General features: G+C 51.4%; 5 protein-coding genes across 5 annotated transcripts; 4 read left to right on the top strand and 1 right to left on the bottom strand.

Annotated features, from left to right (window-relative positions):
* Positions 1-796: 796 nt before the first annotated feature.
* On the bottom strand, positions 797-2,121 carry N7462_006263 (3-deoxy-7-phosphoheptulonate synthase; the record flags this gene model as incomplete). The annotated part of the gene is made up of 3 exons (XM_057077981.1): positions 797-1,804; positions 1,947-2,002; positions 2,079-2,121. The coding sequence occupies 3 exons, from the start codon at positions 2,119-2,121 to the stop codon at positions 797-799; spliced, it is 1,107 nt and encodes a 368-aa protein (XP_056933561.1).
* A 1,734-nt stretch (positions 2,122-3,855) lies between these two features.
* On the top strand, positions 3,856-4,826 carry N7462_006262 (uncharacterized protein; the record flags this gene model as incomplete). Its single annotated transcript, XM_057077980.1, has 3 exons — positions 3,856-3,927; positions 4,045-4,299; positions 4,359-4,826. The coding sequence occupies 3 exons, from the start codon at positions 3,856-3,858 to the stop codon at positions 4,824-4,826; spliced, it is 795 nt and encodes a 264-aa protein (XP_056933560.1).
* A 1,023-nt stretch (positions 4,827-5,849) lies between these two features.
* On the top strand, positions 5,850-6,425 carry N7462_006261 (uncharacterized protein; the record flags this gene model as incomplete). Its single annotated transcript, XM_057077979.1, has 1 exon — positions 5,850-6,425. One exon carries the CDS (start codon positions 5,850-5,852, stop codon positions 6,423-6,425), a length of 576 nt encoding a protein of 191 aa, XP_056933559.1.
* A 517-nt stretch (positions 6,426-6,942) lies between these two features.
* N7462_006260 (uncharacterized protein) lies at positions 6,943-7,841 on the top strand (the record flags this gene model as incomplete). Its single annotated transcript, XM_057077978.1, has 2 exons — positions 6,943-6,962; positions 7,076-7,841. 2 exons carry the CDS (start codon positions 6,943-6,945, stop codon positions 7,839-7,841), a joined length of 786 nt encoding a protein of 261 aa, XP_056933558.1.
* A 1,342-nt stretch (positions 7,842-9,183) lies between these two features.
* Positions 9,184-10,425, top strand: N7462_006259 (thiolase family protein; the record flags this gene model as incomplete). Its single annotated transcript, XM_057077977.1, has 1 exon — positions 9,184-10,425. One exon carries the CDS (start codon positions 9,184-9,186, stop codon positions 10,423-10,425), a length of 1,242 nt encoding a protein of 413 aa, XP_056933557.1.
* Between the last annotated feature and the right edge of the window lie 565 nt (positions 10,426-10,990).

Here is a 10,990-nt window from a genome sequence, read left to right as displayed (position 1 = left end):
CGGCCATCCCGACCGGCAGAGCGCTTTTCCCGCGCCATGTAAGACCCTGCGCCGCACAATCTTCCCTCCCCCTCCCCTCTGGCCCCTGCATCCCGGTGGAGCAGACAAGAATAAAGATCTCGTAGATCCTGTGGACACCCTGGTCTGGAACAGCAGCTGTCACTTGGATCTGGAGCGTTGGAGGTGGGTCCAAGATCCGGGGTAGCTTGGAGGACGTGTAACTATACAAACGCGGGCCAAACACGGCCGGGGCGAGGCCAGTGAGTGTATGGTCTTGTTTTCTTCCTGAAATTTGTCAGGCTATGAAGGTGCCTGTCCCTCTGAGATACAAGTTTATTCACATATTTTTTTTTTCTTACAGTTTTGAAATGATCTTTACTAGGGTTGCAATTTGTTCGTGGATGTGGGTAAAAAACCGAAAGATTTCGCTCGTTACTCAGCATCGACAGTCTCAAGGTACAAAGTCCACTAGCGGAGGAGCAAATGTTCCCCATAAAAACATTAAAACAAGTAAAAAGAACGCTTCACGTTCAAAGGGACCAGGTATCTATGCCAAACCATGCTTTTGATTTTGATATTTTTTGTTGCCCCGTCTTAAATCCAATATGTAACATAGGGACGGGGAGAAGCATAAGATGCTAGGGGGAATGGGAGGATATAAAAGGGATACAGGCGTCCATCATAAAGTATTCAATGACAAGAAAGGGAAGGCAAAGAGATGACGAGCCCCGGAACAATGGCCATAAAATGAAGATAGAAACAAATTCAAAAAAAGAGGGGAGGTGGGACCATTTCTCTAATGCGAGCCATTGGCTTTGGACGCGAGCACGGCACGGCGCGCGCGCACACCTTCAGCCAGATCGGTCAAAACATCAACGGTCATCTCCCAGTTGATGCAAGCATCGGTGATGGAGACGCCCTTGAGAAGGGCGGTAGGACCCTCCGGGGGCACCTTCTGGTTACCCTCGTAGATGTTGGACTCAATCATAACACCGATAATGGCGGTCTCACCCTCACGCAATTGATCAGAGACCTCCTTGGCGACGAGAGGCTGGTTGAGATGGTTCTTCTTGGAGTTACCGTGGGAGCAGTCGACCATGAGAACCTCGCGCTGCTTCTTGGCCCGGAGAGACTCACGGGCACCGCGGATGCTGTCGCGGTCGTAGTTGGTACCCTTGTTGCCGCCACGCAGGATGACAAAGCCATGTTCGTTACCGGCGGTCTTGGTGATAGCCGCCAGACCCTGCTTTGTGACACCGAGGAAGCGGTGCGGGTGGGCAGCAGCGCCAATGGCGTCGATGGCGACGGTCAGGTTACCATCGGTACCGTTCTTGTAACCGATAGGGAAGGAGAGACCGGAGGCCAGCTCACGGTGGAGTTGAGACTCTGTGGTGCGGGCGCCGATAGCACCAAGCGAGATCAGGTCGGCGAGGAACTGAGGGGAGATAGTGTCGAGCATCTCGGAGGCGATAGGCAGACCGGTGCTTGTGAGGTCGGTGTAGAGCTTACGAGAGACGCGCAAGCCCTTGTTGATCTGGTAAGACTCATCCATGTCCGGGTCGTTGATCAGACCTTTCCAGCCGACGGTGGTGCGGGGCTTCTCGAGGTAGGCGCGCATGATGATGCACAGGTCCTTGGACAGCTTGCCAGACAACTCCTTCAACCGACGGGCATACTCCAGCGCAGTGTCAGGGTCGTGGATGGAGCAAGGACCGACGACGACCAGCAGACGGTCATCACGCTGCTCGATAATCTCGATCGCCTCGTTGCGGCCGTTACGGACAGCCTGGATGGCACGCTCGGGCTATTATGAACCAAGCCATTGGCGTTAGCAATGGGGCTCTTGAGGTCTATGTACTTGAATTGCAGGAATTGCGCGGTATCCGGGACGATTTGGACCGGCAATGGAGGGGCGGGGTGTGGATGCCCTCCCAAAAATGACTCACCGCGGGGATCTCGCTCTGCAGGAACTGCGGCGACAGCAGAGGATCATAGCCAAGGACTAGGAACAGTGAATGAGTGAGATGGTCGGAACGAGAACAAGAGTGTGCCACTGTCAATGACCGTGCTACACTTACCACGAGTGTCCTCGTTGACCTCGGTGGTGTTGACGAGAGGCATGGCGGAGACGCAGATTCGTTGATTTCAGGTGGCGAGGAAGAGGATAAGTATGTAGTTCGGACACCACAGGTAAAAATCGCGACGGAGAGCCGATTAGAAGAAAGAAGGGAAGACGAGAAGAAGGAAGGAGGAGAAAGCTGATCACCAGAATAAATACAAAAAGAAAAAAAAAAAAGCAGGGACGAGACTCACAGACGATCGAGGGACAAGATGCACAAAGTGTGGATCTGGTCGGTCCCGAAAAAGACAAGTCCACAGAATAAGCCCCGGTAAAAAAAAGTGGGCCGGTGTAAAATGATTCACAGCAACTGGAAACAGCCGAGGAGTGAGAGGAGTACACAAAAGAGAGAGATTTGTCATGTGTCGCTCGAGAAAGCGATATAGAGTCGATATATATTCGATGTCGAGAGTCATCGCAGAGAGTGTTCAGTCGAGTCGGTGATCGTTGACCGCCTCCCAATGAGGGTTTCTATGATTCGGGTCTGATCTGTCGCTCGAGCCTGTCAACAACAGCACTCCTACCCCCTTCCCTTCTCTTCCACCCCCTTCGGAGACAATAATTTCTCTTTGTGGACGGAGCACCGTCAGATCTAGTGTTCAATTGATTCTCTAGCTGCAGCACTTCGGAGGGATCTCACCGACCAATCAGCGGAGCCCCTGCCGGCGTGCGTGGGCGACTGGCCCCCGCGAATGGGCCTTTGGTAACCCGGATGGTCGCAGTGTGCGACCGTGAGATCAGATTTGCTTTCTCGTCATTTCTCGCCATACTTGCGGTGACAATGCACCCAGCTGATGTGCCATGCAGCCTTTCCCCCCTTCGTCGATGCCTGTCGCTGGGGACCTGGGTCTGTGTGACCCGTTCCAGCCAGTCGCGAGCGGACTACCGAGCACTGAGCACCCGAGCCTGACGTTTGAAGCGCATCGGCACGCCCTACTATGTACATCGTATTTCCAAGGTGCTAGATTGGAACAGATTGATCAGGTCCGACAGCGATCCGCCAGTTGAATCTGCCTTTCCTTTCCGTTCCCAGGAATCGTCATCATCTCGGTTTGACGATTGTCAATCCTCGCACGCTCAGTGGCGGAGTGGATCAGCCGAATTGTGTGGTTCGCAAGTGGCCAGAGGGAGAACGTCTATGTATAAGTTGCCCAAATAGACGATCTTCCTCGTATTCTTCCGCCTTCCATGGCGTCCACTTATCTAGCTCCCTGTCGGGGCCAATGGTTCTTCCTGCACGGTGAGCAAGTCTTCTTAACTGTAGATAAACAACTTCTTCAAGTGAACTAGTTAGTCCAACTAGTACGGTTCTTACGTGATCTGCAGCTAAATATGTCGATGCGATCGTCCGGGATCGGAAGGGCCAAGTCTCGTCACCCGAACGAAGAAGAAGAATAGTAGTAATAGTAAGCATAATATGGATGCCGTCTGGATAATCGGAGATATACCCTGGCAGACCTGCATCACATCAGGCCAAGCAATCTAAAAGATACCAACGCTCGACCATTGATGAACAAACATGCTCTGAAGATGTCGGAAATGTCAAAGGGTCGAAAATGCATCAGCATTCTCGACTCCCCACAGGCTCCGCCCCAGTCGCCCTGACGGCAAGTGCCGAGGCGCTCAGCTCTCCACTCTCCCCTTGCTTCCCCAGAATCCATGCTTTCTTTCCCCTATGCTCCTCCAGAGCTCTACCTGCCCTCCCCTTCGCTTCCCCCTCCTTATTTTTGTGCATCATGTATGGCCAATCTCTGAAGCGCCAACGCGAGGATGAGCTCGATTCCGATTGTCTCGCCCACGACTCCAAGGTTCGTGTGTCTGTCAATCGCTCAACTGCACGTCATCGCTCCTGCAGCCCTCCTGTGCAGAGCAATCTTGACAGCTGCAACCCAGTGACCACCATATTGACCAGCTGAATCCAACAGGTCCAAAAGATTTACGCGTCCCGACACGCGGGCCCAGTGACCTTCTCCGTGTCAACCACGGATCTCGACCAGTCGCTGCGGGTTCGCGCACCTACGTTAACGCCAGTCGATTCAGAGGATGAGGATGGAGACTCGGGGAATGGAACAGCTCCAGGTGCCTTTACAGGTGGTCTGGGGAAAATGGGGCATGGCCATCGACTCCCAATGCTGCAGCTAGACATCAACAACCGCCCTACGAAACAGCAGCAGATGGCAGTACTCGCAGGGGGGACCGTCTATCACCATGGATCACCAATGTTCCAGGCAGCCTCCAGCCTTCTCCCATCCCACATGCTTTGCTCAATCACTCTTTGACCATCAATGGAATACCCACGACCACTTCAAGCCATGGCTACTTCCCAGCGGTCTCAATGCCCGTCCCCAACCAATCGCAGTCGGTTCCAAATGTGATGGATGAAGATATGCTAGTCCACCAAGATGGACCACCAGCTGTCCGACTGCCCAGCCCTGTCAGTGATAATGGCGATGCCATCATGGGTGACGAGGATACGGAAATGGGCAACTACCCTTCCCACTTGCGATCTCATGTGCCAAATGCCAGGCCTTCCAGTGCACTAGTGGGGGCATCCCAGCATCCGGTTCAAGCTCCTTCTATGGAACATGCGCCCACATGTAATGAAGGTCAACGACGACGATCTCCTCTTGTTATGGGGTATCGCGCGGACTGTGACAAGTGTCGGTGCAAAGTCCCTGGGCATTATAGCCATATCCGGCGGCCTTGACTATAATACTAAAAATACAGCCCCTCAGGATCTTCAGAATTATATTATAGACACCTTGACTAGTACCTTGGGCTCTGTTGCTTCATTGTTTTACCTTTTCACAATTACCCATTTAGAGCGTGAGCTCTCCTTGCAATCTTGTGGCTCAGTGCTCAGTGTCTCTGACTATCTCATCCTCTGGTTTCTCGGGCAGGCGTTCAAGGCTAGGAAGCCCACACGGAGGAAATGGTTGGACTGGCGTTATGATCGATCTGTTTTCTATTTCATTTGCTCTTTTCGTTTTTGTGATTCTCGTGTTAGGTATATCAAGATGTGGAGAAAGAGGCACTTAATAAAACACTATGTTTATATGGCATATCTCTTTTCTCCTAGACATCTCAAGGGCTGTGGCGTGCATTATTTTGGATGAATATGAGCTCAGTAAAATGATTTTCAAAGTCACTTACTAGCTTCCTCGTCTTTTTGAAAATACAAGAACAAAGTGGGTGATAACGCATGCACGCAGTCTCTTTGTCACGCTCACATCCGACTTCACCATATCAATGTCTCCACATCTCCATTGCTCTTTTCCTCTCTCCAGTCATTCCCTCATCGCGTCATTCCTCGCTTCTGGTCGTCAAAGTAATTATTACTTCACTCCATAACCATCAACAGAACATCATGCATCGACTGAAGCAGCAACGCCGACCGAAAAATCGCAGGCCCATTGTTCCTCCTCAGGTAAGCGAACTGGATTACTACGATTTAGAAGAATATATTTCAAATACACATATGCCCTCGAATTCTTCAGCTCAATCCCCACTCTGATCTTGCTCAAAACATTGGCATCGCGCAAATTTACGGTACTAACAACACAATTCAGGGCTGGCACGCAGACATGCCACCCCGAGAAGCATTCCATCTCCCCCAAAGAAGGATGCAGATGTCGCAAAAGAAGATAGTTGTGGCAATGGCGGCAACAAATCCGTGGATCGAAACTTCCCCGGGGATGACGAGTATCCCAACACTTTTACACCAGCTGACATGGAAGCGCATGATGGAAAATGGGTGTATCAGTCCTGTCCCAGCTCCATTGCCAAGTGCCCACACTGTATGAACCACATTTTCCACATCGGATGTCTGGTAGTCGGAGTCGCTGGCGCTGTCTCCACAAACGCAGGCATGCAGCCCAGATCTTCCATGGGGATCTACTGGGGCTATATGAACAAAAAGAACAAGGTCAGACCTGTTATCGGAGACCATCAGACTGTCCAGGTGGCAGAGCTTAAGGCCTGTCTGGAAGCACTTAACCAGATGATCACTCTGCATGCAACCTGGCAGATTCGTCCTCCCAGGAAGAATCCTGCCTGTCATCCCCTGCACACTTTGATCATCAAGTCCGACTCTGAATACATGGTCAAGGGTATCACCGAGTGGCTATCCAAGTGGAAGGAGAATGGCTGGAAGAACTGTAAGGGTCAGCCTGTTGCAAACATGGATCTGTGGCTTCTGATTGAGTCCGCTCTGAAGCAGCTGGAGCTGGCAATGGTCGTTCGTTTCTGGCTGGTTTCTCGGGATCTGAACAGATTTGCCAATCACCTTGCGATGTCCATTCTGTGAGAGAGATTGACCGGGTTCTGGCGCCTTTATGGGAGAGGCTATGGTGTTTCTTGTTTCCTTGACGTGCATGATGATTGATAACTTAACTTGATTGAACACTTGCGGGCTTTACTGGAGGACTTTGACCTGGTATCTTTAGGATCTTCAGCTTTGATGAGATTGCTATCTTGCTCTTATTGCATATGGTCTATCTCAAGCTCGGAGGTTAGCTATGAAGTTTGCGATTAGTTCTCAATATCAAGTTTTTACAAATGATTTTGTGGAATTGTCTTCCATATTCTCAGAATTTGGCCTGGATACTTATGGTTCTGCAAAATTTCGCCGTTGTGCCTGTAATTCACTGCTTTGTCTATAACATAATGCTGTAAAAGCTCCGTTTCTAGCATCCCAAATGTTAACTCCCAAATGGTAACTGTTCCCAGCTTCGAAGATCTTTCTCTCTCTCTTCATGAACTTTTGCAGCCTCCAACACCCACGATAATTCATGACTACCACCTCATCAAAGCGTTCCAGTAACATGCCACCCTCCGATCTAAGGTAGGTCTAAGCCTCTAAGTCATATCCCACCTAAGTGCTGGATACATAACATTCATTCGAGATGAATATTCTAATATAAGTTGATATGTGATGCTAACAACACACCTTCCCAGCATCGCTCACTTACGGACAGGTTCGACGCATGCCCGTACTCCAGCCAGAGTCGCTCCCCCGACTGACACCTGCCCACTTTATGAACTCTGCACCCCTCTACCTCCCAATGAGATTAGAAGCCACCGGTTCGATCCTGCGAGATCTGCCATGCGCATCTTAACTTGGGATGATATGGAGGTCGAGCTTGGGGGATGGGTCTTCCTCGCCTGCCCGCAGTCCGGGCCCTGCACCGACTGTCATCAGCACGAACCACATGTCAACACGATTGTCGTGGGCATCGGCGCAGCTTCCACCCACGATGGTCGCTTTGATGGCCGTGCCAGTATCGCAGCATATTTTGGTGCATCAAACGCTCACAACATCGCCCATCCGCTCATCTCGCCTCGCCCAACCTACCAGATGGCCATGCTGGAGGCGTGTCGGTACGTTCTGAGGCGCACGCAGCTATGCCTCGACGAGTGGAAACGGCACAAGGCAGAGGCTACTACAATCACGCAATGCTGTCTCAACGTTCTCATCATCAAGACAGACTCGGAGTTCATCGTGCGTGGATACACTGAATGGCTGCCCAACTGGAAGGTGAACGGTTGGCGGAACCACCGGGATGAGCCGGTGTCATTTGCCAGTCTGTGGCGAGAGATCGACAGTCTCATCACAGCATTGGAACGAAGCATCCGTGTGGTGTTCTGGCATGTTCCTCGCCAGATAAATGAAGTTGCTCACTCCATGGCCCGGGTGGCTTTGCAGATGGTGTCTCATCGATAGAGTGGTCCGGCTCGGTGTTCGACTTGGAGATGTCTAGGACATCTGTTTTCTTCCCTTTTCCCCATGCATAGCGCGGGCTATGCTTACTGTTACTAGTAGACCTGGACTCTTTGGATTTACTTTCTTTTTGACGATTTCAATCCTGAATATGGCTATCTCTGGATAAGAGTGTCATGCATCTTCGATCTTGATCAGATTTAACGTCTTTCGAAACGTTGTTGTCTTCACTTTTCTATTACTTTTAAAAATGATATGAGAATGATAGAGTATTTGACCTCATGACGATAAACGCTCTATCAGTAAATGAGCCTACGTTGGCCAATTTTTATGAAAGGGGATACTTTGCTTTCTAAGTTACGGGCTTCTCAAAATCCCCCGTCATCCAGCCCTCTCGTTTTGTCCAGGTTATCGAGGCAGATCTGAGTTCCGTGATAAACTGTGTCTGAAACTAGCCTGCCAAATTGGGCTACATGCTGACTTAATGCACATTATTAGTTCGCAACATGTTCTAGTAACGGCCGTTGATCTATGCAAGCATTTGAGCATTAATTCTGGTCATAACTCTGGGATGCTTAAAAAATGCATTGAAAGGGAACCCTGGAATAGAGACACTTTGAAAAACGAGTTGATGTTCAAGTCCCTAGTCTCAAGTCTCGACCATGACATTGTCTTATTTAGAGCTTAGAAGGCATAGCGGAACACTGTTGAGAGCCCTGAAGAAGGACCGGCATCGCCACCACGTGTTTTAGCCGTTTCGGCTTCGTTCCCGATCCGAAGATGACATAAGCAGCCGATTCGGCTCGCGGTGGGGGAAGGCTTGTCTGAGCAATTGACGTCGGAACGTGAATCTTGCAAATACAAAAAAATATCAAATCCATGCTATATTAAACAGATATTGAGACTTGGTATGTAAATGTCTATAAATCAAGAGCCCAAGCGTTTGGGCGGTGCCAATCCTCTCTTGGTAGTCAATCGGCAAACCCCACACTTTACGGCAGAGCCCTTAGCCGATCTCCAGTGCCGGGCCTGGTGCTTGCGACAACGGGACTGGTCAACCAAACTGCATCCGACCCCGGAATTTCACCCGGCATTTTCCTTAAGAATCGCTAGCCGCGGAGAGAATCGTCGGGGAGTTTTCTGGTGCTTGAGATCATTTTTCTTTCCTTCTCTTCTCCATCTATCCTCGCGGGCGTTTGTGCAGATACGTACAATTCTCTCTCTGACTTGAAGCGCATCAGTTCGAGCAACCGAGAAAGCTCCGAGCAGACACATCTACCTCGGCGATCCCCAAACTTCGCCGAATTTCAAACCCTCCCGGCAGATCAGAACAAAAGCTCCAGTCATGGCCTCACCAATTCCCCGTGGCCTCAAGCAGGTGCTGCAGAAATCTCCCAATGACATTGTCATTCTCTCGTCTCTGCGTACCCCTGTCACCCGCGCCAAGAAGGGTGGTTTCAAGGACACCTACCCCGAGGAGCTCCTTGCCAACGTCCTTCGCGCCACATTGAAGGCCAACCCCAACCTCGACCCGGCTCTGATCGACGATGTCACCATTGGCTCCGTCTTGCAGGAGCTCGGTGGTGCTAAGGCCGGCCGTATGGCCCAGATTCACGCCGGCTTCCCTCACTCAGTTCCCTTCAACACCATCAACCGCCAATGCTCGTCCGGTCTGGCCGCCATCACGGCCGTTGGCTACGGCATTCGCGCCGGAGCCCTGAACGTCGGTGTTGGTGGTGGTATGGAATCCATGACTCGCAACTACGGCTCGCGCGCCATCCCTACCGTCCTCTGGCCGGAGCTGAAGGAGTCCCACTCCCAGGATGCCCGCGACTGCATCATGCCCATGGGTATCACCTCGGAAAACGTTGCGTCCCGCTACGGCATCACCCGCGCCGACCAGGACGCTTTCGCGGCCGATTCGCACAAGAAGGCGTCCGCCGCCCAGAAGGCCGGCCGCTTTGACAGTGAGATCGTCCCCGTGACCACCAAGTCCTTCTCGCTCGAGAACCCCGATGCTCCCGCCGAGGAGATCACCGTCACCCAGGATGACGGTATCCGCCACAATCTCTCCGTCGAGAAGATGGCCTCCCTCAAGCCTGCCTTCGCCGCCGACGGCCGCAGCACCGCCGGCAACAGCTCCCAGGTCAGCGACGGTGCCGCCGCCGCGCTGCTGATGCGCCGTTCCACTGCCGAGGAGCTCGGTCTGTCCGGCTCCATCAAGGCCCGCTGGGTCGCCACCGCCGTTGCTGGCTGTGCCCCCGACGAGATGGGTGTTGGCCCTGCCTTCGCTATCCCCAAGCTGCTGGAGCAGGTTGGCGTCAGCGTCCCCGACGTCGGTGTCTGGGAGATCAACGAGGCCTTCGCCTCCCAGGCTCTCTACAGTGTCCGCAAGCTGGGCATTGACGAGGCCAAGGTCAACCCCAACGGTGGTGCCATCGCCATCGGTCACCCTCTCGGTGCCACCGGTGCCCGCCAGCTCGCCGATCTGCTGCCTGAGCTGGAGCGCAGCGGCCAGGACATCGGTGTTGTCAGCATGTGCATTGGTACCGGCATGGGTATGGCTGGTATGTTCGTTCGCGAGTAAAAAGAAAAGCTTTGTTGGGAGCTATCGACGTTATATTTTTACCCTTTCTTTCTCTTCCTGTTACAGTATGATATGAGCGATGCATGTGTATATACATTTCGCACACAATAGATGATTATTTCTTATTCATTTTTTCGCAAATTTTGAATGACCCTTTTACTTCGAATAGAAATTACACTATCCGTATCGTTGGAATTGTATCTGTCTACTTATAGTGGCTTCATGTTGATGTAAGGTATCCGAAAATTGACAACTCCTAGCTCCTTGTTCTCCAGCTAGTGGAATGTATATCGATGTAACGGAGAATGGGAAATATTGAGCACACCTGGAAGTTTTTGAAGTGCAGATATATATTTGCTCAAATTACTCGTTGCACTCAAAGCCGGGTATATAGTTTGGGCTATGAGAGGTTGTTTAAGAGACGTACAAATAGTCTGTAGGGTTGACATTATTCTTATTTAGAGCCTTCAATGATAATATACCTTAATTTTTTACGATCGAGCCGGCGATCAAATTGACTGAACTGAAATGACTTATTGGTGCCAATTTAGTTGCCAAGGCGGTC

This window comes from Penicillium macrosclerotiorum (assembly GCF_028827735.1).
Source record: "Penicillium macrosclerotiorum strain IBT 26536 chromosome Unknown utg000006l_segment0_segment0, whole genome shotgun sequence".
NCBI lineage: Eukaryota > Fungi > Ascomycota > Eurotiomycetes > Eurotiales > Aspergillaceae > Penicillium > Penicillium macrosclerotiorum.
This window is presented reverse-complemented; position numbering and strand designations above follow the sequence as displayed.